This window comes from Poecilia latipinna, unplaced genomic scaffold, assembly GCF_001443285.1.
Source record: "Poecilia latipinna isolate Pla-1442-1.1 unplaced genomic scaffold, P_latipinna-1.0 Scaffold1201, whole genome shotgun sequence".
Lineage (NCBI taxonomy): Eukaryota > Metazoa > Chordata > Actinopteri > Cyprinodontiformes > Poeciliidae > Poecilia > Poecilia latipinna.
Window position 1 is genome coordinate 87,065 of NW_015113817.1, and position 26,249 is coordinate 113,313.

Genomic DNA, 26,249 nt, shown 5'->3' on the forward strand with positions numbered 1-26,249 from the left:
AAGCGGTTTGTCCAAAGAGCAGAAGTGGGTAAAATACCCCAAAATTGCACTCAAATAAGAGGACTACTTCATGATATTTTAACTCAAATAAAAGTAAAAAGTATACATCCAAAAAATTACTCAAGTAAGAATAAAAAAGTATTTGGTAAATAGGTTTCTCAAGAACGAAATTGATCAAACCATAAATTATTTAAAAATTACATAATCACAGATCATAATATAAAGTTACGTAGAAATGTTGGTATTGTATAGACCAAAATAAAACTGATTAATATAAATACCATAGCTAACAACAATAGTTAAAATTTTCCAAATAAATACACGTAAAAGTATGTTAGCAGTAAGCTAGCAGCTACCTAATCCGTCTTCAGAGTGCGACTCAAACTGCTTGATAGAAAAACCAGCGGGAAGAAAAAAATATAAGAGATTAAATAGTCGAGCAAAATGTATCATTTGTTTTTAACATTTTAAGTCAACTTGCATTTTAAAATTAATTTGACATGACTGTGATTGGTGCAGTCATGCCTTGAGATGAAGAGCAGTCAGCCATTTAAGGAAGAAACTACTCAAAGCAACTGGACGACACCAAAGCTTTAAATCAAACATGTTTTTTTATTTGCGATATACACTTATGCCGTGGAAAGGCACTCCACTAAAACATGAATACAATACACAAAAAAAGCCACACATAGTTGCTTTGACATGTTCATTTACCTGTGAACTGAAGTTTTGTAGTAAATGAATGCATGAGCTTTGCAAGCATAAAGATGTGTGACAATGCATCTTGAACTGCATTTCTTTATTTTTTACTGACATTAGAATTCACAGCTTTTATGCTCGACTTGACTAACAGTAACATCAGCTTGGATGGTATGTGTACAGTTGGTGTTTATGAATTGTCTGTGCTGAACAAACCTCGAGTCCAAACCAACTTTTCTGACCACTTAAACCAAAAAGGCTACTTCTTTCAAGCTCTGATCTGCTCTGCTACCGGCCTAGACGGACCAACTCTTGTTATGGAGCTGAACATATGGAGCGCTAAGATGTGCTAACTTTAGTTATCCCATCGGCTCTTCCTGCGTTTCGGCGGGTCGGGAACAGCGAAGCTATCGTCTCCCCTGTCCCTCCCCTCCCCGCTTCCCCTGTCCCTCCCCTCCCCGCTCCCTCTGTCCCTCCCCTCCCCGCTTCCCCTGTCTCTCCCCTCCACGCTTGCCCTGTCTCCGCCATCCCTGTCCCCTCTCCGGTCATCTCTCTCTCTTCTGCTTCCGTCGCCATTCCGGCTGTCGCTGTGGCGGCTGCTGTGGCGATCCCTGTCACCATGGCGGTCGCGATCTCTGTCTCCGTGTCGGTCCCGGTCACCGTAGCGATCCTCGCCGCTATGCCGCTCGCTCCTGTCGCTGTGGCGGTGATGGCCGTCGCCGGGGCGACCCTGGGACTCCCCGTGTCGATCCCGCGGGGTCTCTCTGTGTGTCGGGGGTGCGGGTGGAGGGCTGCTGTGCTGTGAGCCGGTTGGACTGGCGGGCACGGAGCTCAGGGAGCCGGCGCTGGTGAAACCAGGTATTGAAAAGGCGGCCATGTTGGGTCGTTCAGAGCCGTTGGCGGCCTCTGTTGGCACCGAGTTCAGGCTGCCGGCGCTGGTCCAACCGGAGGAGCTGTTGGACTTGGTGCTGAGCTTCGGAGGGCCGCTGGTTGCCGCCACAAAGTGGCTCTTATACTGAGTCTAAAACAAAACCAGACACTGAAATAAATGATTGGCTGTATGCATGAATTAAAAAGGCTGCTGATACCTGAGTTTTTTTTATATATATCTTTTTTTGGAGAAAATTGTTTCCACTATTTGTAATTTTCAACATAAAATTAAAGGTGATCTATTATACTTCCTTAAACAGGTTGGAATAAGTCCACGGGCTTTACAAAACACGATGACAAACAGCACCTGGAAAGCTTGTTTCAGTGCAGACATGCGGTCCCCCATCGCCCCAGTTGTCGGTTTGCTGTAGCCTTCAAAGCTACTAGCGGAAGACAAGCTGCTGCTACGTACCTGCAAGGAAATATTTTAAACGTTAAATTTATTTCTTTAAATCACAATTCACAGTAGGGCTGGGCGATAAAACTAATTTATCAAATCTTTGGTGTTGGAAGTTTTAATTTTTGGAAAATCTGGATTTATTTTTTCACCAATGCACTCCTTGGGTTTCCATAGTTACGAGTGATGTCATCTTGCTTGATGAGCGTTTTTTGTTGTTTTTTTTTCTCTTTTACAGCTTGTATTATTAATTGGACTTTAATTGCACGTCAACTTTACAATAAATCCAGGCTAAGATTTTGTTTTTCAATAAAAATTAAGTAATGTTTTTAAAAAGAACACAATTATAGTCATTTAAATGTCTTAATATTACCAGAATGAAGACGTAATATTTGGAGAATGAACTCAACAAAAAAAATAAAAAATATTCAAGCTTTTTTCCCATTAAAATTCATGACTATATTCTTACAATTAAACAAAAATGTTCATACCCTGACCATAATAATTTGAAATACAACTCACAGAAGGGATGGTTGGGAAAAAAAGTTACTTTTTGGAAATATTTTCTGTCATTTGTAATTAATTAAAAAAAAGATTAAAATCGGATCTGGTTTGAAAAAAAAAGATTTTATTTTAAGTCATGTTGCCCAGCCCTAATTCAGAGGTATTGTAATGTTTGACATTTTTGTGCTGTTATTTTAACACCATGAAAAGCAGATTCAGTTTATGTGGGCCAGTGACTTACAGAGCTGTCGGACCCCAGACCCGGTCTCTCTTTGTAACCAAGGCCGCCTCCACCGATGTTCAGCTTCTTTCCTTTTCCTCCCTTAAACCGCGATTTCCTGAACCAGGGATTCTGGGGGAGATCAATTTAAATACAAATTACACAAAAACACAAAATCTTACCAAGTATTTATGTCGGGCAAATATCTCAGTTCATTTGAGTTAAAGCAAAACTAACTTACAAGTAACTTTTCAGCAAGGAATAGGAGCTTTATTTTTAGTAAATCATTCCTTAAACTGATTCTCCTGGATATAGATCTACTGAATGCTAAATAATATAAATATATTATTACACTGGAATGACAACGACTCTTTCACTACAAATGATTATTTATATATTGGAGGGGTAAGCTGGACAAACTCGGAACAGTTTGGAAGCATTTAATTCGTATGTGAGAAAATGGGGATAAAAGATCAGACTTTGAACTGCTCAAATCTATAGAGACCGTTTTTAAGTTGGCTTTGTGTTTATAATGTATATCACATTACATTCAAATATGGATTCTGAAATGTTTTTGTCATAAATAATAAAAAAATAAAAACAATTTTGGAAAAAATTCCTAAATATTAACAAAAAGTACCAGTTTCTCTGGTTCACTTATAACATGGGAAAAATCTCTCCCTATAAATGAAATAATCTACAGAGGAACTAGAACTTTTTCATCAGTATTTACAATTTATTTTTACTTAAAACAAGTTTCAATAGGTTGCTAAAAAGTTACTTGTAAATTAGTCTTTTATTATTTCAAGTGTACAAAGGTGTATGTGCTAGAAAATAGACTAAAAATACTTTAGAAATGTTGCTATATTTATCATCCAGAAAACAGCAAACGTCACATTTTAACCCCTTCGTTAAAATGTGATGTTTTTTCCCACCTGCATGGCTAAATCCATGAGTTCTTTGGGAACGGCCTGATTGGCTCCCTCCAGGTTTCGCACCAGGTCGCCGGCAAACGAAGTGTCCTTGCTGGTCAGGAGGGTGTAAGCGACACCTTTCTCCCCGGCGCGACCCGTTCGGCCGATTCTGTGAGTGTGCGTGTCGATGTCGCGCGCCACATCGTAGTTCACCACGGTGCGAATTGACGGGATGTCCAGACCGCGGGCTGGGGGAAGGACAGAGAGGTGGCAAACATTACAATCTTTTACATTTTAAAATTAATCTAAATAAAGTCACTCAGCTCACAACATGTAAAAAAATATATTTATCAAAATATTTAAAGATGGAGAAGAGGTGGAAGTAAACACCGGCTACGTCAGTGGCCACCAGAACGGGTAAATTTTTCTTCTTGAAGTCGCTGATGACTTTGTTCCTCTCGCTCTGGTCCATGTCTCCGTGCAGGAGGCCAAGGCTGTAGCCCTCCTGAGTCAGGTTAGTGGCCAACTCCTCGGAGTTGGCCTTCTTGGTGACGAAAATGAGCACAGAACCGGTGGAAGTGAACTCGACCAGCCTTCGGGTCAGCCAGTTCCATTTGTCTGACCCGCTGAGCAGCAGTTCCACCACCTGAGTCACGTCCTCGTTGGCCTTTTAACAGAAACCATTGACAGAAAGAAACTAAATCTGCAGCTGAATCCTCCGGCAGGTAAATGTTTGAAACATAATCTTGTCCTAAAATGCATTTTGTAAATGTTTTAATCTGAAAAACATCTTAAATTACCTCGCCAATGTCGCCTTGCACAACCCGAATAGGATCAACTAAAATGTCCCTTGCCAACCTCTCGATTTTTTTCCGAAAAGTGGCGCTGAAGAGAAGAGCTGCAAAAGAAATTATAGTAGCAATTAGGGCTGAATAATCATGATAAATCGATTATTGAAATAACTGTCAACTAATTTAGTTAACTGGAGTACAGAGACTCTAAACAAGGGCTTAACGTGAAAGAACAACAGAGTCAAAGCAATAATTAAGGCATAACTGAACAAAAATGGATATTTAAAATGTAAATATTCATCAAATTTAAAGTTTGTTGATTTTTCAGAATGTTCCTGCATTATTATTGTGCCACCACCATTTTATTACTTGAAAATTGTCTCAAAACAATATTATTGTTTATTGCAATAACTTTTGGGACAATTTATCATCCCAGAACTTATTTATTCAAGTTACAAATCTCAAACATGACTTACTCTGCCTGTCTGGGCGAACATGGCTTGCAATTGATCTCACCTGATATTCTAAATAAGAAGGGAGAATTATTTATTTACACACTTAAAAAAAGGTAACAATGTAAAAAATAATAGTGTCAGCTTACCAAATCCCATATCAAACATGCGATCAGCTTCATCAAACACCAGATATGTCACTCTCTGTAAGGATGTCGCCTTTTTTTTAACATGGTCGATCAGGCGACCCTGCGTAAACACATTTCATTCGCTGAAGTTCTCGTTTATGCATTTCGACGTCAGCAGCAGGAAGAGAAAGCAGGTGAAGTTTCTCACCGGCGTGCACACGACGATCTCTGCTCCCTCCTGCAGAGCCTTGGCCTGCTCCCACATGCTGCCGCCTCCGTAAACAGCCACAGAACGCAGCGAGTACACTTTCCCAAAACGCTTACACTCTGCATGGATCTGCACAACACAAGTATAATAAATAAACCTCTTCAGCTTATTTACATCTGGATAAAAACGCTCCAGTTGTTTACCTGCTGACAGAGCTCCCTGGTGGGACACACGATGACCGCGATGGGTCCCTCTCCGGGCTCCAGCTCCTTCTGGTCCATGATGTGAACCAGCATCGGCCAGATGAACGCCGCCGTTTTACCACTCCCTGTCTTTGCAATGCCGATCATGTCGCGTCCAGAGAGAGCAATGGGAACTCCCTGGAAGAACGGTCGGGACAAATAATGTTGTTGGACCAATTTCTGGCTTAAACTCTACAGCCTGAAAGATGGAAGTAAATTTTTACTGAACCTGACACTGGATCGGCGTGGGCTGAGTGTACTCAGACTTTCGAATCTGATGCATCAGCTGCTCATCGAAGCCGAAGTGAGCAAAGCTGGTGCAAGGTTTAGGAGGAGCAGCACCAGAAACCTGAGAAGAAGAGAAAAGAAAAGAAAAGAATGGGTAAAAAGGAAAGAGAACAGAGAAGAACAGAAAAAAATAAGAAAAAGAAAGAAAAGGAGAAAAGAATAGAAAAGAAAGAAGAAAATAGAAAAAGAAAAGAGGAAAGGAAAAAACAGAAAAAGAGAAAAGAAAAAGGAAGAAAGAAAAGAAAGGCAAAATAAAAGAAAAGAAGAGAATGGAAAAAACAGAAAAAGAAAGGATAAATGAAATAAGAAGAGAAAAAAAGGTAAAAAGAAAGGATAAAAAAGAAAAGAAAAAACAGAAAAGGGATAGAAAAGAGAAAAAAATAATACAAAATAAGTGAAAAGAGAGAAAAGGAAATAAAAAGAAAGATTAGAAAATAGAAGAGAAGCAAAGAAAAGAGAAAAAAATAAACCAAAATAAATATTTATTATATTTGAAACAATTCAAACAAACCATGTTAAGGTAAACAAACTTCCTGCTCAAATTAATGCTTAAAAAATCTCTAAAAAAAATTTCTTGCCAAGTTTTGTGGCTTTTAGCAAACAGAAATAGTTTTCGTAATTATAACTGATCTAAAATAACAAGAAAAGTTTAGTTTGATTTAACTTTACACCGTGAGAAAAAAAAAAGAAACATGTCTGGCTTTTGTACGGTGTAAGAAAACATCCTATTGAGGACCAAAACTGACATAATCAGAAACAAAACCAGAAATATATATTTTGTTTTTCCTTTTTCTTAAACATATAATTTTCTCAAGAAATTTAAAAACGATATATTTCTGCTTTTATTTTTAATTATGTCAGGTTTGGTCCTCCATAAATATCTGGTTTCAACTGTAAATAAAGTTTTCCAAATTTAGGCTTACAGTTTGAATATCATTCACTTATTAAGGACTTTATACAGAAATCAAACACTTTACAAACCTTGAAAACAACCAATTTAAAGCAACCTAATTTAAAGTATTTGGAATAAAATAGCAATTTGAATGTGAAATAAAAACTTAATAACTGGCTTACTCTCAAGTTGAGTTTCTGCCTCAACTCCAGCACTTGGCTGCCGTTGAGAATGCTAAGCTCCTCGTGTTCATTGTAAAAGTTTTTCTCAAAAGGGGGGTAGTCGATCTACGAGACAGAGGATTCACAAGAAAAAATTATTATTTTGATTTTCCTTTAAATAAATCACACAGGTAAAGTGATTTCTACTAATGAGAGTACCTCTGAGTGGTCAATAGGTGGCAGCGGCAGGATTATTTTCTTGGTTGTAGAAGGAATTGGGTTTCCATCACTGTCATAGTCGATGTTTTCCTCCTCTTCCTCCTGGGTCAGGCCTGCTGTGGGATTCTCTGCCATGTAGCGGAAATACGCTTCCTGTAGAGAATACAGCACTTTATTTTAAAAACTAACATAGCACTTCATAGCTGAGCAACTAAAAATATAAAATTACATGACTTGTCGGATTTAAATAAAAAAGAAAATTCACAAAAATCAGGCCACAACAATGGTCCTAATTGCAACCTGCGGAGTCAGAGAAATGTGATGCAGAATAAAAGATCAGAGAGGTTACAGGAAGTACGTCTCTGGATTGAAAAACTTTGGAAAGCTCACTCACCTGCTCATCTTCTTCCTCAATGTCATCACGAATACCCCTGAAAAAAACAAGCGGAGAAAAAAAAACTTCCCTGCAACTCATTCATACACCAAAAGCAGCCCACATCCCACAATGACTCTGCCAAACGCATCACTTTGGTTTTGTGACTTTTTTTCCTACAGTTAATGGAACAACTTAAAGCCACAAAAGTATCACCCAACTTGAGAAAATAGGAAAAATCAGACAGAAATCTAAAATAATTACTGTAAAGTTTTAACTTTTATCTTTTTTTTTTCTCAGGAATTTCTGTCTTTAAGGGATAGATTAAATTAAAATACTTACTTGGTTGATTTTTTCTCCTTTTCTTCTAGTTTCCTCATGTCTTTAGCTGCTTGGTTCTAAGAAAAAGGAAATAAAATAGTAAAATATAACACTTTAATTTGTGTAAGTGTTTAAAGATAGCTTCAGGTTCATCGTGGGAACTACTGAGAAACAAAATGAAACAACATCAGATCTTCAGTGGAGCTCTGGATGATCGACTATATCAAGAATTACTGCGATGATCGATAGTATTGTTGTTTCGAGACCATTTTCAAGTAATATGTTGATAATGCTACAATAATGCAAGTTCAACATATTTAAGACCAAAAAAATTTTTATTTTGTAAAGAACACTGGAACTGGAAAATGTTTAAATACCCAGAATAAAACACAACAACCAAAAATAGTAAGTAAAATGTAAATTAAAACCATTTACAAGCGAAACTACAACTAAAGTGGATTGTAACATCTCTGTCAACAAAATTGCTCCTCAAAAAATATTAATGATCATAATGGTGATTATTGAGCTCATTTTAACTTATATACAGGCCTAATCTTCAGTTTCACCCTTCCAGTCTTTGTGAGTGGTGGATTTTTGTGCTTCAGAGTTCAACAATAACTTTATGCAACTTTCCCCACCTCAACCTCTGCCATGAAGGCATCCAAAGGGTCGTCTTCGCTGTCTGAGCCGCCGCCGCCGCCCGACTTCATCTGCTGCCGCGTGGGCGAGTTCTCAGCAGGAATGTAGGGCAGATCGGCGTTGCTGCTGGACTCTTCTTCATCGTCTTCGAAATACCTACAACAAATGAAAAAAATTTGGACAATTGTGTTTACATTTCATTCAGATCTTAGCAGTTTGACTAATATTGTGTAAAGCAGTAAATTCACTGAGGGCAGCTGTCACTTACGCGTTTTCTTCATCAAAATTAGCTCTTTTAGACCCTATTTTGTAGAAAGACGGAAGCTGTGGGCTTTTCCCATAACCGCCACTTGATCCAGAAGCGCCAAATGATGTGTTAGATTTTGGGGGAACATTAGGCTCCTCTTTCTTCCCTGCAAGGGCAAAACCTCCAAAGCCAAACCCACGCTTCACTCCTGGACCACCTTTGTTCCAGTTCATGGCTGCGCTGTGAAAAACAAACAAACAAATGTTTGAACTGCTTTAATCTCTCCGTTAGATTCGTATTTAATCATCACTGCAGTCTGTAAAACAGCGCCTGTAAACGCAGGGAACCTTAAAGATTTCAAATACTGAAATAAAAATTGTGATTATGAAATATTCCCATTGTAATACCCAAACTGTAATTGTTACTTTTTAAACTACTTTTCCACTGTTAGCATAAGGAATTCATGCTGTTTGTCTAAAAAGATTATTTAAAAATACATATATTATGTACTGTTTAGCAGTACAGCTACTGAATGTAACCGCTGCAGTTAAATACTCTTGTTGATCGCTGGTAAGATTTGATTTAATTTTATATATATATATATATATATATATATATATATATAAAACACACCCCTATTAGTTTATGAATCATTCAAGGATTGAGCTTCATTCGCAAGAAGACTAAAAATAATCAAATCGAAATGCAAATGAGTATGTATGTGTACATCTAAAAGAACAATTGTACACTATAGAATATTTCCATCTTTAAAGATTGACGCTTTGCAACAACGATTTGATTTTCGTTTTACAACACAACATGCTAGCATTAGCTCAAGGCCGCATTAAGGCTAAGGGTAATGTGTGCGAAGAAAAGCTCTATATTTTACGAAACGGTGAAAAACTTCGATAGTTAGTTGCGCTACAAAGTATAAATCATCAACAAAAGCAGTGCTAATTTTAAGAACATATATTTGTACATTTGTTTACCTATTTCTGAAGCTAGTAAATGTTTCTGTGCTTCTTTTAGAACGCAGTGGGCGTCTTCGTTAGTTACGTCATACGTAATAGCGGCGTCTCGTCGTAATTGGTGCGTAACGTAGACCGGAAGAGTAGAGAGGGGGATTGCTGAAAACATTCTGCAGGAGCGGATGGACCGATAAATAAAGGTACTAAGAAATATTTTATTTCCACAGTGATACTGTGCTGTTCTTCACTAGTCGGCGGTAGGTAGCTATGCGTCAAATAATGCCGTTTAAATTTGTTACAGTAAGTTAAAACAGCTGCTTTTGCTAACTGTTGTTAGATGATGCTCCCTTCACCATTAAATGGCAACATTAGCAAAGCTGTTCTCTGAAAGAATAGCTGTTTTTCTTCATTAAGTGTGGCATTTGCACTTCGCTTGCTATCTCTAGGTATGTATTGTCCCTTATATTTTATACTTATTTCAGCAGTATTGCCAATTAAATTTGTTTTGCTGGAAGGATTTAAGAAAACAGACGGTGGAAATTAAGAATTGGATGGTTTTGCAACGTGCAAAAACATTTTTTTTAATCAATTTTCCTATCACGCTGCTTTTTGTCCTTTAAAGTGGACCTAATCAATAGTCCTTGATGCTTTAAGTCTTCCTTAAAAGACTTTGCACTCATTTTTATTTCAGTAATTTTTTTACAGCAAAGTACGAGAACATTTTAAGAGGATGATTATTTTTGTTTTTTGTTGCTTTTTGTGTTTAAATTCAGTTCAGTCTGGCACTTGAACAATCTAGCGTTAAAAAAATTCAAACTTTGTTTACAGGCTATTTTTGGTGCCCTCATTCTGTGATAAAGACAATTACTGAAATTTTTTTCTTACCTGTTTGAAATTCTAACAACATTATAAGTAAATAATGACATGTAGTTAAAATATTATTAATTATGTCAGCTTTTGGATAAAGAACACAAATCAAAAGTCTAAAATGTTGAATGCATTAGGGTCGTGTCATTCAATCTTTCAGTTAAATTTTTAAAGAATATCAGTTCTTGTGGTAAGCTGCAATGACAAAGGACTTTTTTTGACAGGATGGGTGAAACATTATTTTCATTACAGTTCCTTTATTTTCACAGATATTCACAAAGGAAGTTTATTTCAGCATCCCATGTAAGAACAACCTCAGAAGGATCAATGTCGTTTCTTGTAAGTGTTTCCATTTATTGGTTCATGACTTCAATACTGTTTTTCTAGGTTAATATTAAACGTCATATAGAAATTTTGAACTAATTGAAGTGAAATAAAGTCTCTTAGAGTATTTTTTAAATTAGTTTTGTAGAGTTTTTACAGGAAATTTTAGTTTATTTTTCTTACACGCTTGCTGTTATTAACCACTGCCTTCAACAGCCTTAATTATGCTCTCTTTTGTCTTTCTGTGTGACGCTTTTCTTTTTCTTGCTTTCATTTTGCTTTTTTTTTTCATGCTTGAAATTAACCTTTTCTATCTGTCAGCGCTGGGTAACTGAGAAACTGAGTGTGGAGAGCCTGCGGGATCTGGAGTTATTTGGAGGTGAGGTTTAAGTGAAACTTTTTAAGAAACTACTTTAGGTTGTTTCCTCTCAGTTCTTGCTTTGCTTTGCTTTCCAGACATCATTCTGAATTTGTTATTCATCGTTTTGTCTGACGTCTTTTGAGCTTTTTTATTTCTTTCAGTTTTTGTCAGCATTTTATAGGAAAATAAAAAAAATCATTTAATTACCTTCTCACGTGTGCTGCAGACGCTTTTATTGGTTTACTGGTTTGAAAAATCTAAATAATTATTTTTATTTGATCTGAGAACGAGAAAGTCTCAGAAATGGAAGCTGGCAGTATTCACTTGCGTAAGTGAAACTGTCATCATGGCAGAAAAGAAAGCATTTTGTGTGTTTTTTTTATTTATTGACATGTTTATATGTTTATTCAAGTCTATAAAACAGGGGTGTCAAACTCCAGTCCTCAAGGGCCGCTGTCCTGCAGTGTTTAGATGTGCCACAGGTAAAAAACAGTGGAATGAAATGGCTTACTTACCTCCTCCCTGTGTAGATCGGTTCTCCTGAGCCTTGCTAATGACCTAATTATTCTTTTCAGGTGTGGTGCAGCAGAGGCACATCTAAAAGTTGCAGGACACCGGCCCTTGAGGACTGGAGTTTGGCGCCCCTGCTATAAAATATACAAAATAATAATTTTCAGAAGAATTTGATTTTCTTTTTCAAACAAAACTGACACAGGACAGTAAAACCACAATGAAAGTGGAAAAAGAGACATTTTTATTCAATAATGGCACTAAATCAGAACCAATATCTTTGTATTTTTAAAAAGCATAAATACTCTAAACAGTTACATTATTTTTTCAAAATATTTTTATGTATCTTAAGAAACGTATAGGCGCTGCTCGACAGCACTGACATTAGTGGTTTTGATGGAAATTGACGGTAAATTTTTAAAGGGTCGACTTAGATCAAATGTTGTGCAATATGAATATTTTTTCAGTTTTTAAAGAACTATTTGTTATGCAAAATTGCTGGATTGGATTTATTTCACTGCAACTATACCTCATTTTCATTTGATTGCATCTTTCAGCATTTGTGCATGTTTGTACAAACTGGTCATTTGTTTTGGCTGCACATGATTCCCATTGCCTTACATAAAGTTCCTGTCAGAATTTTAGATTTAATCGACATGAGCATGAATATCAGTCATTTTCTGCTGTTTACTGATTATCTCTACGCAGTGCATTTCAAATGAATCGTTATCGCAGTTTGATTGTATGCAGCATTCATTTGGCTCAGATGTTGGATAATTGAGAAGTTGTTCTTAAAGCAGATTAAAAAGTAGAAACTACAAGTTACTTCAATGCTGAAATAGCAAATGTAAGCCAGAAAAAATCTGTTTTTTAAATAAACTTTGTTGTTGGAATGGAAATATTGAATTAGTGTAACATTCACCACCAACATTATTGTTTTCCTAATTCTTTTATTGATACATTTGAGCTGTTTTTCTTCCAGGATGAAATGATTTTGCAGCGTGTAAAAGTGAATTTTGAAACAATGATTGAGAGCAAAGTTTTGTCCCTTCCATACATTTTGTTATTGATTTGCTGTATGTTGCTCAGGAAGCTGCACCTGAACCACATTTCTCGACTCTTTGTGGAACCGGTAAAGTTATTTTTCAGTGCTGCGTTTCCTGCTGCAGATCAGACTTTAAAACAAACTTTCAATGATGTTGAGTTTAAAAAAATATGTGAAACCAGTACTTTTACTTTCTGTGTATTTTTGTGGCTCTTGTGGCCTGAATTCACATCGGTGCAGACAGGAAAGAAGTGAAGAGATAAGGGGGGGAGAAACGCAGACATGCAGCAAAGGCACTAATGTTGGAAGTTAAACGCCAGACGGCTGTCTGCAGGTCTGACGCCTCAAAACGGGTTGTCTCTAGAAAAGCCCAACCTTTTAAAAATTATGGACTGAGCTTAAAAGAAGAGATTGTGTTAATAACATCAAATAATCGGCCAGGAAAACACAGATGGGTAATACATTAAATTCATCGTTTAATTGAAGTTTCTTGTTTTTGAAGATTTAAATTTTTAGAAGAAAAATTTGTTTGTTTGTTTTTCCATTATTTTACTCGTTGGGTTTCCAAGGCAGCCATCTTGTTTTACAGCTTCTGTTTATTTTTGGACTTTGAATTCCAGTCAGCCTTACATACTATGATTTTTCTTATTTCAAATTAAGAGAGTAACGTTTTATGAGAAAAATAAAGACGTAAAATGAGGAATGCTGAGCATCTTGTGAAGTTATACTTTGGTATAAATTTTACAAATTACACTTAGTGGAAATATTTAACTTAACACATCAGCATCAAATTGTTATCAGCAGCAGAACTTAGAAATTGTGCAAATAACTGTTTATTTTGAAAGAACTAATTAAAACAAGTTTTTCTGAGTATTTTTAAAATGTTTTTTCTAGTAAAATTGTAAATATTATGACTATGTTGTTGTAATTAAAGAAAACAACTATTAGTCCATTATGCTGCTCACAGAAATAATAACTGAAATAAAAGCCACTTTTTGAAATATTTTCTGTAATTTTTAGAAAAGAAAGCTAAAAACATCTGATATAAAAAATCAGATTTTAGTTTTAAGTCTCATCGTTCAACCATAATATATGTTTAATTTTGACTCTGTTGGGATTATTTTTGAAAATCCACCAAAAATGAAATCTTGTTGACCCAACTCTTTGTTGTTGTTGTAAAATCATTCTGTCCTGGGAAAAAAACCCCGGATAAAATCCCTAAAATTATGACATTTATGCTCATGATGAGTTTATGTAAAATTCTGACTGAAACTAATCTTTGCAATTAGGATGGATTTTTTATTTTGTGAAGCAGGAAACTCCTTCAGTCAGATCTCCGTCATGCAGCGGCTGTGCTTGGCAGCTGAAAAAAACCAAAACCCTCCTGTGAACGGAGATCCTTCTCTTGTTTTCTTTGTGTTTCACGTATTTGTGTCATTGACATGGTTTCTCTACCCCAGAGCAAGCTCAGGGATTCTCACACAGGAAAGTAAGTGCGGTACTCCTGTCACTGCATCATCATCCTCATTCTTCATGTTGCCTTTGTGTATGTGCGTGCATGCACTGATACAGTACCTATGTGCGCACAGAGATTTACATTTCGAGGGATTCATGATCTCTCCAGGCTTTGGACATGTTTGTATGCACGTGTGTCCAGTTCATGCTGCATATGCCTGTTTTATAGATGGTTTTATTTTACACCTCACAAACGAGAGCTTTTGTTGCAGAGTTTATTGTTTTTCCTCACAGATTTAATACTTTTCATGTGAAGCCTATTAAAATAGAAAAATCTTGAGTAATTTGTGTTTTAACATGTAGATATTACAGACTGGAAGTCCAAGCTCATTGTGTAAAGAACCTGTGCTGTGAAGTTTTCTCTGTGTATGTATGGAGTTCAGATGTTGAAGTTCTTTGCCGTCCATTTTGGGTCTGATCACTGTTCGGTTCTCCATTTGATCAGAAAACTAAAGCTGCAACCAAAGATTATTTTAGTAATAGATTATTCAATCGATTAATCAGATGGAAAAACTACCACATTCTGCAGATATTTCATTTTTAAATACAATATTAGAAATTCATTAAAATATGCAAATAAATAAATAATTCAGTTACTATTTAAAATAAGAAAATGTTCCTTTATCGAGCATTCCTTTATCGAACGCCTGATTATTTGCAGCACAGGATGCAGCTAAAAAAACACATCTAACATCAACATGTGAAAAACAGATTAATAAATGGATAGAAAAAGGTGTTTAAGAGATTTTTTTGCAGAATTTGAACTAGGTGAAGCTAAAACGTACACTTGAGGAGTTTTTAGTAGAACTGATTTGTTGATTTAGTTTTTTCTTTAACCTTAAATGCAAAATGTTTATTTTTTGTGAAATTTTGGCCTAAGTAAAGTTCTGATTTAGTTTTTCTTCTGGCAGTTGACCTTTTTAAGTCTGCATTCCCTAGTTAATGATTAATCTATTACTAAATAAGATGACAATTATTTCAAAAATTGATTAATCATGATTAATCATTTCATCCCTAATATTCTTTTCATTTTTGACATAATTACTGTTCTGAGTATGTTGTTCTTTCATCAGTTAGTTTATTTTGAGTCTGAATGCTTCAGTTAAAAATTAATCAGTTACTAAATTAGTTGATAATTATTTTAATAATCAATTAATCATGATTAATCTGATTATTTGTTTCAGCTCGAATATGTTTTTGTCCATTTTAGGCTTAATTGCATCTCTGAGCATGTTGTTTTGTCAGGAAGTGGCCTTTTTTGAGTCTGTATACTCCAATTACTGACTAATCAGTTACTAAATTAGTTGATTTCAATAATCAATTAATCATGATTACTCCAATTAATCATTTCAACCAAACATGAAGTATTTACAAAGGTTTCTTTAAACCGTGGCTGCCAGAGCATGCTCGATTTTCCTGCTTAGACGGTTTTAATTTGTGCTTCCTGGGTGCGTAAAGCTTTACCATATATTTCTGCTTATGGGAAAAGTCTCTGGTTTTATCTGTGGGGATATTTACAGAGGCTAAATGTGCATTTTTATTTTAAAATGAAGTCATACATTAGCCTTCATCCGCCTCACCAGCTCACTGCTGCAGTCAGTTAATTTCCATCATTTTTCAAAAGCGATAACTTGATGGAAATCAGGAGTCCTCACTGCCAAGAATGTGGAAATGTTTACATGCTGCTGTTCTGTTAGCGGTGGTTCACAAATACATTGGCTTACTGTGGCCACAGATCCTTATGGAAGCATTTCACTGCCCAGTTTGGAAACAAATTCAGGTGTAGCATCTTGTTTTAACGAGGAAGTTCAACGTTAAAAAGTGAGAGTTTTGTTCCTAAAAAGAGATGAAAGGCTTGTTTAAAACAAAGTTTTTAATTTTAATGAGTTTTGCTTCTCGTTCTAATGAGAACGTGTTCAATGCGACAAAGTTTGTCATGAAAAAATTAAGTCCATTCTAAAATAACGAGAAGGTTATAACGAGAAGGTTTCTCATTAAAATGATTGTTTCTCGTTAACAGGAGATGCAAAACGTTTAAAATGGAAAATTATCAATTTAACGAGTTTCTTGTTGAAACAAAAAATCTTTTAGTCATAATGAGATAAAAAAACTTATAGAAATATGGGTAAGTTTAGGTGGATTCAAAATGAGAAGGCTTTCTCATCTTAATGAGAAGTTCTTGTTGAAAACGAGAAAACCTCGTTATATCAAGATTCATTGTTTTAGCAAAATTTCTCGTTAAAATTATAACATTTCTCGTTATAATGATAATTCATCTCACTCAAATGAGGGTTAGAACTTGCTCAAATGAGAAATGTTCTCATTTAATTCAGATTAGTTTTGTATCTCATTATAGCGAGAAGGTTTCTCGTTTAATAAGTAAAAACTTGCTCCTCTTGTTAAAAATCCGTAACTCGCCGTGACTCCCTTTCTTCTTACCTTGTTTCTTCTAGACAACTTCTAAAAATCCCAGAAGATGTTGCTGTTTTACTTTTACAACCTTTTTTATCTAAAAGAGAATATATTTTGGTTTTAATGAGATTTAAATCTCGTTAAAAGGAGATGCTGCTTCTGAGTTTATTTCCAAGCTTTGGCAGTGAAACACTGTAGACCTTAAAGAGGAACTGTTATTATATTTTAATTATTTGACCTTTAAGTCAGACTTGTACTCACTGTATATGATGGATGTTGTTACTAATGTTTTAAATCCACTAGTGCTGTCTGTCTGCCTAACACTGTAGTGCCACAGATTGGTCTTTTCTGTTGTTTTGTGATGGTTTAAGGGTTTTATCTGAGATGGAGGAGGCTGAAATCAGAGTTTCGTGTTGATTTGTTTTTTCTGCTCCAGCCCCATGAGGACAGTGAGGAGAGTTTGAGCTCGCTGCCACGCCGAGACACGATGGGCTCCTTCCTGCCAGACAGCGGCTCATACGAGCTGCTCACCGTTATCGGTAAAAAAAAAGAAAAAAAAGTTGACATTTATGCACTTTTTATGTTTTAGCATGAACAGTTTCAACAAATTTTTGATGGGTAGTTTCTCTCCAAAAACAACCAAATCACTTTTTGTTGATGCATGTAGTACTTTTTTATTGAGTCATGCATTTGTTTGCTTTTCTAATTCTATTCCAGCTTATTGGTGCTTTTGTTTTGTTTAATTTATAACAAACAGTTTTATTTATAATATTGGGCTAAAAAAATTTCTGTCGTCATTAATATTATTATTCACTTTTTTGAAAAATTTAGATTCCCCCCCCCCCCCATCTATTAATTCCTTCCGTTTCCATAGCAGCAAGTGATGTCAGCACAGCCACAGCGGCCATTTTGTTTGACAAATATGTTTCATAATTTCTATTTATTTGGACTTTGAATTCAGGTCAACTCTACGACAGAATATTAGGGTCAAACTATGATTTTGTTTTTGTTTTTAATTACGAGAGCAAAGTCATAACACAACTAGAATAAAGTCAAAAGATTGGCAGAATAAAGTTGGAAAATTACCAGAGTAAAGTTGTGATATAACCAGATAAAACATTTGTTTTAAACATTTTCAGATTACTTTATGCCTCATGAGTATTAGTTAATTTTTTATCCTTTTTGTAGATCTTTTCATGTGTTTTTAATACCTGTACATGGAGCTGGGTAGGTAAATGTTGAACTCAGATAAGTTTGCATCCTATTTTTAAAGTGAAGCATATTTTTGGTTGTTAGGAAAAGGCTTGGACGACCTGATGACTGTGAATCTGGCTCGTTACAAACCCACTGGAGAGCATGTGGCCATTCGCCGAATCGACTTGGAGTCGTGCACCAACGATATGGTCACCTACCTGCAGGTCTCCTTCTGTTTAAGAATCATTTCTAATACTGCGATTTATTGGGAATTATTATCTCAGCTACTGTGGTATGAAAAATGCATGCCTCCTTGCAGATTTCTTCACTTAAACGTTGCAGATCATCAAAGTTTAATACAAAAAAAATATTTTTTTTAATTAAATTTTTATGTTTAATTTGAAAAAGCTGTCCAAAACATCGTCGTTTAGCTTACTTTATATTGTTAGACAAGTTCAATTTAAATAACATCTTAATTTTACAGGATTTTGGTGGCTAGTGAAATGGTAAATTTATATTTTCACACAGAATCATGTTGGTTTGGACTAATTTTTCCCCTTATTACATCAGTTTATCAATTTAAAAACTACCTATGTTACATACTCTAATTAATTTGTCTGATTTTAAAATTTGTTGGATGATTTGAAAACATTTAAGTGTGAGGGAAAAAACCCCAAAAGGTGGCATTTAGGCTTTCACAACGCTCTACAGTTTTGTCAACCCTTCAAAAATCTTACTAAGTTTTTTCGTCCAGTTTTTAGAACAAATATCTTATTTTAAGTGTATTTTAAACAAGATATTGGATCTTGTTTTAATGCAATAATTCAATAATATTGGTGAAAAAGTTCTAGTTCCACTGGCGCCGTTACCTAGCAACCCCACCAGCCAAGGCCAAGCCATTACCTAGCAACCCCACCAGCCAAGGCCAAGCCATTACCTAGCAACCCCACCAGCCAAGGCAAAGCCGTTACCTAGCAACCCAGTTCTAGTTCCATTGGCAGATTGTTTCACTTGTATAGCAAGACAATTCTCCCATGTTATATGTGAAATAATCTTTCAGTGGAACTAGAACTTTTTTGATCAATATTAGGAAATTATACTTAAGACAATCTCCTTTATCTTTCTGAATGGTTTCTGTAGCTTTGTCTTATTTAAAGTATAAGATATTTGCACTAGAACCTAGACTCTTGTCTGGGTTCTAGTGTACACCAAATCGTACTTGGCGTACGATTTGGTGTTTTTGAAGTGAAGTTCTTATTCTGTCTAATATAATTTTCCCTGCTCATTTCTAAGACTTATCTTTGCTCTTTACTCTAGGGTGAGCTACATGTGTCAAAGTTGTTTCATCACCCCAGCATTCTGCCGTACAGAAGCGTCTTTATAGCAGAAAACGAGCTTTGGGTCATTACACCATTCATGGCTTATGGTACCAAACAGAAACACTCGAAATGTCTTCCCCTGTTAAATCTAACGCAGGAGATTTTCTTATCTTTATTATTATTTGATCTTGCAGGTTCAGCTAGAGATCTCATCTGCACTCACTTTTCGGATGGGATGAGTGAACTCACCATTGCGTACATTTTGCTCGGCATGCTAAAAGCTCTTGAATACATCCATCACATGGGATATGTACACAGGTAAGACGAACTGATATAAGTGAAAAAGATAAGCCTGTCTCTAGAAACTGCACTGTATTTTCTGTTATAGTCTTGTACTATAGTTTGTTGTTGTTATTGTTAATCTTATTTATTTACATATTGTTTTAAACACTGTAAGAACTTTTTGTGTGAACCTACATAACTGTTCTTACTGCTACACCTGAATTTCGCCTTTCCAGGACAATAAAAACTGTTTTTACTTGATTTTCTTTCTTTATTATTAATATTCTTAGCTAGTTTTGATTGTATTGTATTCTCAATATTTCTCTCTGCTTGTCTTGTTAGTCTGTTGCAATAATAAGTTAATTATTGCATGATACATTAAAATGAGCTAATAATTTCCCTCTGTTTTATTTAAAGGACAATTTTGTATACAGAGACTTTATAATCTATTATATTTATGATTTTGTTAAAAAAAAATGTCTGTTTTATTTATCATTCTTAGTTGTGTTTTATTTTGAATATTTAAATATCTTCCAGTTCCAGTGTGGAGTGTTTTATTGGTCTTTGAGATGGCAAACTTGCATTATTATGCCAGACCCAGTAAATTTGTCCAAAAACAATATGATCATTTATTGCAATAATTATTGTGATAATTTATCATCCAGCTAAATGTATTATCAAGACAGGAATACTTGTTTTTATAACATTTTGGACAAGCTAAATATATGGAAAGTTTTATTTTATGTCTGACCACATAATTCAGACAGTAGTAGTGAAATTAAATTCAGTTCAAATTCAAAATTACTTCATGGATCCCAAAGGTAAATTATCATTTCGTTTCAGATTCTTCATAGAGTTTTGGTAGATAGTGATGGCTGATTAAGACCTCCTGTAGCAGTCTGTATTACAGTGAATCTGAAAAAGCCTTTGACTGAAGACGCTCTGTTTTCCCAATGCAGTCTGATGAAGAAGATTATGTTAGTTAAACCATACATTTGGATTTGACTGATGGCATTTTTTTTTTTCGTTTTGCCCATAGGAGTGTGAAGGCCAGCCATGTTTTGATATCTGCAGAAGGACAGGTCTGCATGTCTGGTCTGCGGAGTATTTTCAGCCTCATCCGTAACGGCCAAAGGGCCAAAATGGTTCATGACTTCCCTCAGTACAGTGTGAAGGTGCTGCCTTGGCTGAGCCCTGAAGTGCTACAGCAGGTACGGAGCATCAAACCGTACCGTAACCCTGTGTCTCTTATCAGTGAAAATATTTTAATTGTTTTTCCCAGAATCTGCAGGGATACGACTTTCGATCAGACATCTATAGCCTTGGCATCACAGCCTGTGAATTAGCCAATGGACATGTGCCGTTCAAAGACATGCCAGCTACACAGGTGAGCAGAAACTCAAAGCTAGTTCAGCCATTTTGACGCGTCACATCCTGTTAATCAGAAGAAAGCCACTCAGGGGCCTTAGAGGTGCAGCAAATCCTCAGAAACACATTTAAAAATGCTTGAATTTAAGTAAAGAAACAAGAAAAGAATCCCAGTTACTCAGCAGTATTTCTGAATTTATCTATTAAATGGGATAAATTTCACATTTTTCAAATTTTTATACTTCCCATAAATTAATGTTTACATTCTATGGACAGTGTGCCATTACCTAGCAACCTCAAACAAATCCAGCTCCATTACCTAGCAACCCAAGCAGAATTCCAGCACATTTGGTCAGCTGGTTTCACCCCTACTGTACAATGGCTGCTGGAAAAGAAGTGTTTTGTTGTTGACTTGCCATCCAGAAATCACTTTCTGTATTCTTGTAGGTTGTGCGGGAGGTTCCACTTCTGCTTTTCAAAGATGTACAGCTGTATAACTGCACATCCGTTTACAGCCATTTTCACTTATGAGTATAAAAGTTGAGTTGGGGGAGTGACCAGCAGTGTAAAGCGTGTTAAGAGGTCAAAATGACTGGAAAAAATGCTATATAAGTTCAGTCCACTTACCATTTAGGTTTGTGGTGGTTGTAAAACAATCCGAAGGGTGTAAATACTTTTGGAAAGGACTGACTTCCGGTTTTAACAAAATGACCTACATTTCTTATTTTCTTGCAGATGCTTCTGGAGAAGCTGAACGGAACCGTGCCTTGCTTGTTGGATACCACCACGATTCCCCCGGAGGAGCTGTCGCTCAAGCCGTCCCGCTCCGCTGCCGACTCGGGGATCTGCGAGGGCCCGAGAGCCGGAGGGCCCCGGCACTCAAACGGAGAGCCGTCCTCATCCTCCGGAGGACATCCGTACAACCGCACATTTTCCCCCCAGTTTCACAACTTTGTAGAGCGGTGTCTGCAGCGAGACCCGGAAAATAGGTTGGTGAAATCTGATTCACGTTGCGTATGATGTTAAAAACACGAAAGGCGTTTTTCTAAGTTTTACTTTTTGTTGCAGACCATCTGCTGCCACTCTTACTGGACATCCTTTCTTCAAACAGGTGTGTGATTTTTAGTTTAGCTTAAAAATGTATGAATTCAGGCATGTTTTCTTTTAAATAGGTTTTTTCTTACTTTGTACAAGGGCTGCACCTGACGATTATTATAGTAATTGATTATTGTGGACAATTTCTGTTAAAGAAATTGGCACATGCTGCAGATTTTTCATTAAACCACCTAAGCAATTTTTACACAAGTTTAGAAAATTTTTTAAAAGCAAATAAACAAATAATTCAATTCCTCTTTTTAAAGTAAGAAAATGATCATTTTATTACCTAAAATGCAATAAATTGACCTTGTATAGCAAATAATAAAAATACAGTGAGGGCTAACCTGTTGGTAGTGTTTTTTTGGATTAATTTAAAGGTTAATAAGGAGCTAAATAGGAATTTTATAGAATTTGAACCTGGTGAATTAAACTAAGCTACTTGGTGAGTTCTGGGTACAACATATTTTCCTTTTTTTTAAATATTAATTGCAAAATGAATATGTTTTGGCTTAATTTCTGCTCTGACTATGTTGTTCTTTCAGCAAATTAACTTTTCTTTTTAAGACTGATAACGCCAGTTAACGATTAATCGATTACTACATTATTTGACGATTATTTCAGTAATCGATTAATCATGATTAGTCATTTCAACCCTACTTTCTGTATTGGAAAAACATCTTTCCAGCTGCACTTGAGACTTAATTTCTTTTATGACAATAAAAAAGCTTCTCCTTTCCCCTTTATCTGGCATCATGTTTGTCTTTTCAGATCAAACGTCGGCCGGCAGAGGCGCTGCCTGAGCTGCTGCAGCCAGTGTCGCCCATCACTTGCTTCGAGAGCTCCGGGCCGCAGGACTCCGTTTCTGGACTGGCGAGTCTGGAGTCTGGCCTGAGCCACCTGGAGGTGGACGACTGGGACTTCTGACAGCAAAGGACTGAACAAGCAGAGGACTGGATGGAGAAACTCTTCACTGACGATGGGATTTGTTATGTCATTGATCTCCTTTTAAATGGTTTCCACGGTAATTTAAAAGGAAGTTTTTATTCACAGACAAATTTAAAGCTAACAGTATCGGGGCTATTGTGAAAAAGTGGGCATGGAGGAGTAAATATCTGCCTAATTACTCACCAATTTACAAGAAAAAAACGTGGAAAGTTTTTTGTTGTAAAGATGTAGGAAAAAATAAACATTTTCCACATTTACAGCCAATAATAATTTATAAAGTCAGAAATGTGTAGGGGAAAAAAGCTGAATCTCACCAGGTGAAATCCCAAAGATAAAATCAGACAAAAAAAAAAAGTCCTCCAAAAATGAGTTGTATCTGAGATTTTCTTCTGAAACAGAGCATTTCTCTGGTCTGAAATTTACTGCTTAAATCTTTTTGTTGCAATGTCCAGCTTTATGATCTCAAGAGAAATTATTTTTGTTTTCTTCTTTACAAATTTTTGGCTTTACAATGTCAAAAGAATATAAAATTTATGCTTTCTTTCAAATTTACAACTTATCAGAACAGTCTTTTTTTTTTCCTTGTAAATAATATTAATCTCACAACTTTTTAGTTTTTAGATGGAAATTTGCTCCACCCTGACCAGTTATTTTCTTTTAATGGTCCTAATGCTCTGCATTTTTCTTGATGTCTTGCTCATGTTCTGTTTTCTAGATGTGCACAAACTCACACACGGCACTGAAGGCCTGATTACGGTTCACTAAAACACAAAATGCCATTTCTGAGTCGATCAGAAGCTGCTCGATATTTTTTCAGGAACACTTATTTTGCATTTAAATGGTAACTATCATTTCCCACAGATGACTGTTACTGCCTTAAAGCAGATGGAAATGTTCTTGACTAACTGAACAAACTGGATGTAAATGGGTTTTTTCACTTGCTTCAGGCTGTTTTTTGTTGCACAGTTTGAAACAGTGATCGGGGTGTTACTCATGGGAAAGTTAATTTTTTTTAATGCTCGTTTTGTTTGCATGTATATTTGAAAATGAGGGCAAAAATTAAAACCTGAACAATAAACTCAGTGGAGCTTCATATTTTACCAAAATGGAGGCTGTAAAGCTTCAAAAAAATATTTATTAAAAATTTACACAGACAAACACAAAGCAAAGGTTTAAAAAAAATATGATATGCTAATCATCATCTTCTGATGGAGGCTGATCTGCTGCGGCAGCAGCACGCTTCTCCATCTTTGCAATAAGCTCTGGAGGAAAAAGAAATTATATTTAAGTACATAAATGTATTAATAACCTGTCCTCCTTGGACTTTCTGGCTGATCGTTGTTACCTTTTGCAGGGTTAAAGACTCCGTTAGTTTGAGTGTTGCAGACGTAGCACCGTTTGGATTTGCGGTAGTGCTGCAGGGCGCAGGTTTCACAGAAATAGTGCTTGCACCTGGAATACACCTGACTGGTTAGCAAAACCCAAAAGCACCGAGTCACAGGAAACGCTTGAAGGGACGACTCACTTTGTGATGATGGGTTTCTTAAAAGAATCGCGGCAGATGAAGCACTTAAAGGGCAAATCCTCATCGTCGCTGCTCACCTCGTAATTCTCATCATCTAGAGTGAAATAAACGAGTTAAAAAAATGCCGAAAAGTGCAGAAATGACTGAAAATAGATGTACTCACCATTTCCTCCGTATGTGCCCTCATCCAGCTCCCTCTCAATCTGCCAGCCATGTTTGTAGTCCGATCTGTCGTGAAGGAACTTGCAGCTGTCTTTAAAAGAACATGCAAATTATTAAAACAAACAAACGGATTTTTAAAATGACACTACAAAGTTTTACATAGTTTATATTGTTACACAAACCTCCAAAACCACAGAATCCAGTCTCCTTGTAGTCCTTGCAGATATCTGGCTGGTAGTCCCACCGGACTGTGGCTCTCAGGTGTTCAGGGGCACGGATCGGCCCTTTCCTGTTGTAAACATCACATTTAATTACAACTTCAGTTTCCTGACATCCTGTTTATGATCAATTTAATTCCCTGTACTTAAATAATAAAATAGCTTTTATGATTAGTCTTGCAGCAGTTATTCTAGTACATTTCTAAACCTTCAAAAGTACTTTAACCCAAAGGAAAATTAAATAATTCAAATAAACGTTTGCCTCCTCACCTGACCATGCCAGAAGAGGCGTTCCCCATGGTGGTGTCTTTAGGCTTGATGAATTTCTGGTAGTTGTTGATGCCACGATATATTTTATCATCTTCTTTACCTGTAAGCTCCTGTTTAAATTGGAATAAGAAATGCCTATAAATATTGATTATTAGTTCTCAAGCATGTAACAAGTTTTTTTTTTTTTTTTATTTTTTACCTCTTGGATTTTCTGACTCCTCTCAAAAATCGCCTGGGCATCTTTGTCTCTCTCAGTGTCCAGCTCATATGTAGCAGTTGCACCCATGTCCTCTGGTCCCTCCGGTTTCTGTATTTAAACATAAAAATATTAGAAAGAGGTTTTACATCTTCAAAACACTTTGATACATTTTTTACAAGGAATATCAAAGTTTTATCTCACCGCTGACCGTGTAGACTTATAAGAAACTGTGATTTTGTCGTCCTTGGCGTCGTCGCTGTCACTGGAAGATAAAGCATCTCTCTCTACCTTTTTCGTCTGGAAAAATTAGATAAAAATCACAATTTATTTCAAATCCTCAACAGAATATGCATTTTTGCATCTTTACCGTACCTTCTGAATCATGGGGTTGACCCGAGCATCTTTCTTTTCTCTTCTGACCACGGCGCTCTGGTCCTCATCACTATTACTGTCTAAAAGAAAGACAAATATGAGCCGAAATATTTACTTAAAGCTAACAAAAAGCAGTATAGTCATTAAAAAAGTTCCGGTTTGCAAACGTGTCACCGAAGAGAAGCTTAAATAGCCAAAATGTGACCAAGAAGTCGAAATTCCGAACAACCTCGAATGCAGCACAAACATCTAGCTAAAACACCATTCATCAAAAACATATAAATACAGGGATTAGATATAAAGGCTCATATTATACATTGTAGTGACTTCTATTTGCAGAAAACACATAAATATTCACAAGGTCTGTTTTGTTTAGATCTTTAAAACCGGCGTTAAAAGCAACAAAATATCCTAAATTCACAATTTCAGAACTAATTAAATGCTATTGGATTTGAACTAATTACCTTTGTCACTGCCACTCGCTTTTCTTTTCCGTCCGGAGAATTTCTTAGTTGATTTTTTAAACAGAAACCTACAAGAAGGCGCTTTGGCCTCCTCAGACTCCGCCATCTTGTCAGCTCTGTTACTGTCCTGTGTGGTCACAGCGCCCTCTACTGGTTTGGAGAGCACAGGACTTGTTTATCTCCTGGTCAAAGGGAGGGTTGCATAG

The 26,249-nt window shown here is 36.2% G+C and overlaps 3 protein-coding genes across 6 annotated transcripts; 1 reads left to right on the forward strand and 2 right to left on the reverse strand.

The window, feature by feature from the left end:
* Positions 1-592: 592 nt before the first annotated feature.
* On the reverse strand, positions 593-9,702 carry ddx42 (DEAD (Asp-Glu-Ala-Asp) box helicase 42). Its single transcript, XM_015053778.1, has 18 exons — positions 9,615-9,702; positions 8,647-8,865; positions 8,378-8,534; positions 7,761-7,816; positions 7,440-7,476; positions 7,046-7,198; positions 6,848-6,952; positions 5,715-5,834; positions 5,447-5,623; positions 5,244-5,372; positions 5,057-5,156; positions 4,932-4,979; positions 4,465-4,562; positions 4,055-4,331; positions 3,686-3,912; positions 2,772-2,882; positions 1,937-2,041; positions 593-1,720 (listed from the first exon to the last, which is right to left on the reverse strand). The coding sequence occupies exons 2-18, from the start codon at positions 8,856-8,858 to the stop codon at positions 1,055-1,057; spliced, it is 2,778 nt and encodes a 925-aa protein (XP_014909264.1). The 5' UTR covers positions 8,859-8,865; positions 9,615-9,702; the 3' UTR covers positions 593-1,054.
* A 2-nt stretch (positions 9,703-9,704) lies between these two features.
* Positions 9,705-23,907, forward strand: strada (STE20 related adaptor alpha). Of its 3 annotated transcripts, none has more exons than XM_015053779.1 (13): positions 9,705-9,793; positions 10,730-10,799; positions 11,106-11,163; positions 14,161-14,189; positions 17,064-17,166; positions 17,924-18,045; positions 19,139-19,247; positions 19,335-19,458; positions 20,462-20,633; positions 20,705-20,809; positions 21,526-21,779; positions 21,859-21,901; positions 22,657-23,907. In XM_015053779.1, the coding sequence occupies exons 2-13, from the start codon at positions 10,788-10,790 to the stop codon at positions 22,810-22,812; spliced, it is 1,287 nt and encodes a 428-aa protein (XP_014909265.1). In that variant the 5' UTR covers positions 9,705-9,793; positions 10,730-10,787; the 3' UTR covers positions 22,813-23,907. The 3 variants fall into 3 exon arrangements, with proteins under 3 accessions (XP_014909265.1, XP_014909266.1, XP_014909267.1); XM_015053780.1 differs by lacking the exon at positions 9,705-9,793 and adding an exon at positions 9,872-10,039; XM_015053781.1 differs by lacking the exons at positions 9,705-9,793; positions 14,161-14,189 and having other exon boundaries at positions 10,768-10,799.
* A 43-nt stretch (positions 23,908-23,950) lies between these two features.
* rnf113a (ring finger protein 113A) lies at positions 23,951-26,209 on the reverse strand. Of its 2 annotated transcripts, none has more exons than XM_015053783.1 (10): positions 26,044-26,209; positions 25,580-25,659; positions 25,409-25,504; positions 25,208-25,315; positions 25,009-25,118; positions 24,703-24,809; positions 24,522-24,611; positions 24,359-24,449; positions 24,179-24,285; positions 23,951-24,095 (listed from the first exon to the last, which is right to left on the reverse strand). In XM_015053783.1, exons 1-10 carry the CDS (start codon positions 26,147-26,149, stop codon positions 24,025-24,027), a joined length of 966 nt encoding a protein of 321 aa, XP_014909269.1. In that variant the 5' UTR covers positions 26,150-26,209; the 3' UTR covers positions 23,951-24,024. The 2 variants fall into 2 exon arrangements, with proteins under 2 accessions (XP_014909269.1, XP_014909268.1); XM_015053782.1 differs by having other exon boundaries at positions 24,359-24,452; positions 26,044-26,208.
* Between the last annotated feature and the right edge of the window lie 40 nt (positions 26,210-26,249).

What these genes read in the sequence shown, in the direction of transcription:
- ddx42 (XM_015053778.1), bottom strand. Translation starts at nt 8,858, where the DNA reads ATGAACTGGAACAAAGGTGGTCCAGGAGTGAAGCGTGGGTTTGGCTTT. An exon ending in AAGGAGAAAAAATCAACCAA is followed by an intron (nt 7,477 to 7,760) that starts GTAAGTATTTTA and finishes TGTTTTTTTCAG; the next exon opens with GGGTATTCGTGATGACATTG. An exon ending in CCACGCCGATCCAGTGTCAG is followed by an intron (nt 5,624 to 5,714) that starts GTTCAGTAAAAA and finishes CCGTTCTTCCAG; the next exon opens with GGAGTTCCCATTGCTCTCTC.
- strada (XM_015053779.1), top strand. An exon ending in CGAGCTGCTCACCGTTATCG is followed by an intron (nt 17,167 to 17,923) that starts GTAAAAAAAAAG and finishes TTTGGTTGTTAG; the next exon opens with GAAAAGGCTTGGACGACCTG. An exon ending in CACATGGGATATGTACACAG is followed by an intron (nt 19,459 to 20,461) that starts GTAAGACGAACT and finishes TTTTGCCCATAG; the next exon opens with GAGTGTGAAGGCCAGCCATG.
- rnf113a (XM_015053782.1), bottom strand. Translation starts at nt 26,149, where the DNA reads ATGGCGGAGTCTGAGGAGGCCAAAGCGCCTTCTTGTAGGTTTCTGTTT. An exon ending in TCAACCCCATGATTCAGAAG is followed by an intron (nt 25,505 to 25,579) that starts GTACGGTAAAGA and finishes TAATTTTTCCAG; the next exon opens with ACGAAAAAGGTAGAGAGAGA. An exon ending in AGTCTTTAACCCTGCAAAAG is followed by an intron (nt 24,096 to 24,178) that starts GTAACAACGATC and finishes TTTTTCCTCCAG; the next exon opens with AGCTTATTGCAAAGATGGAG.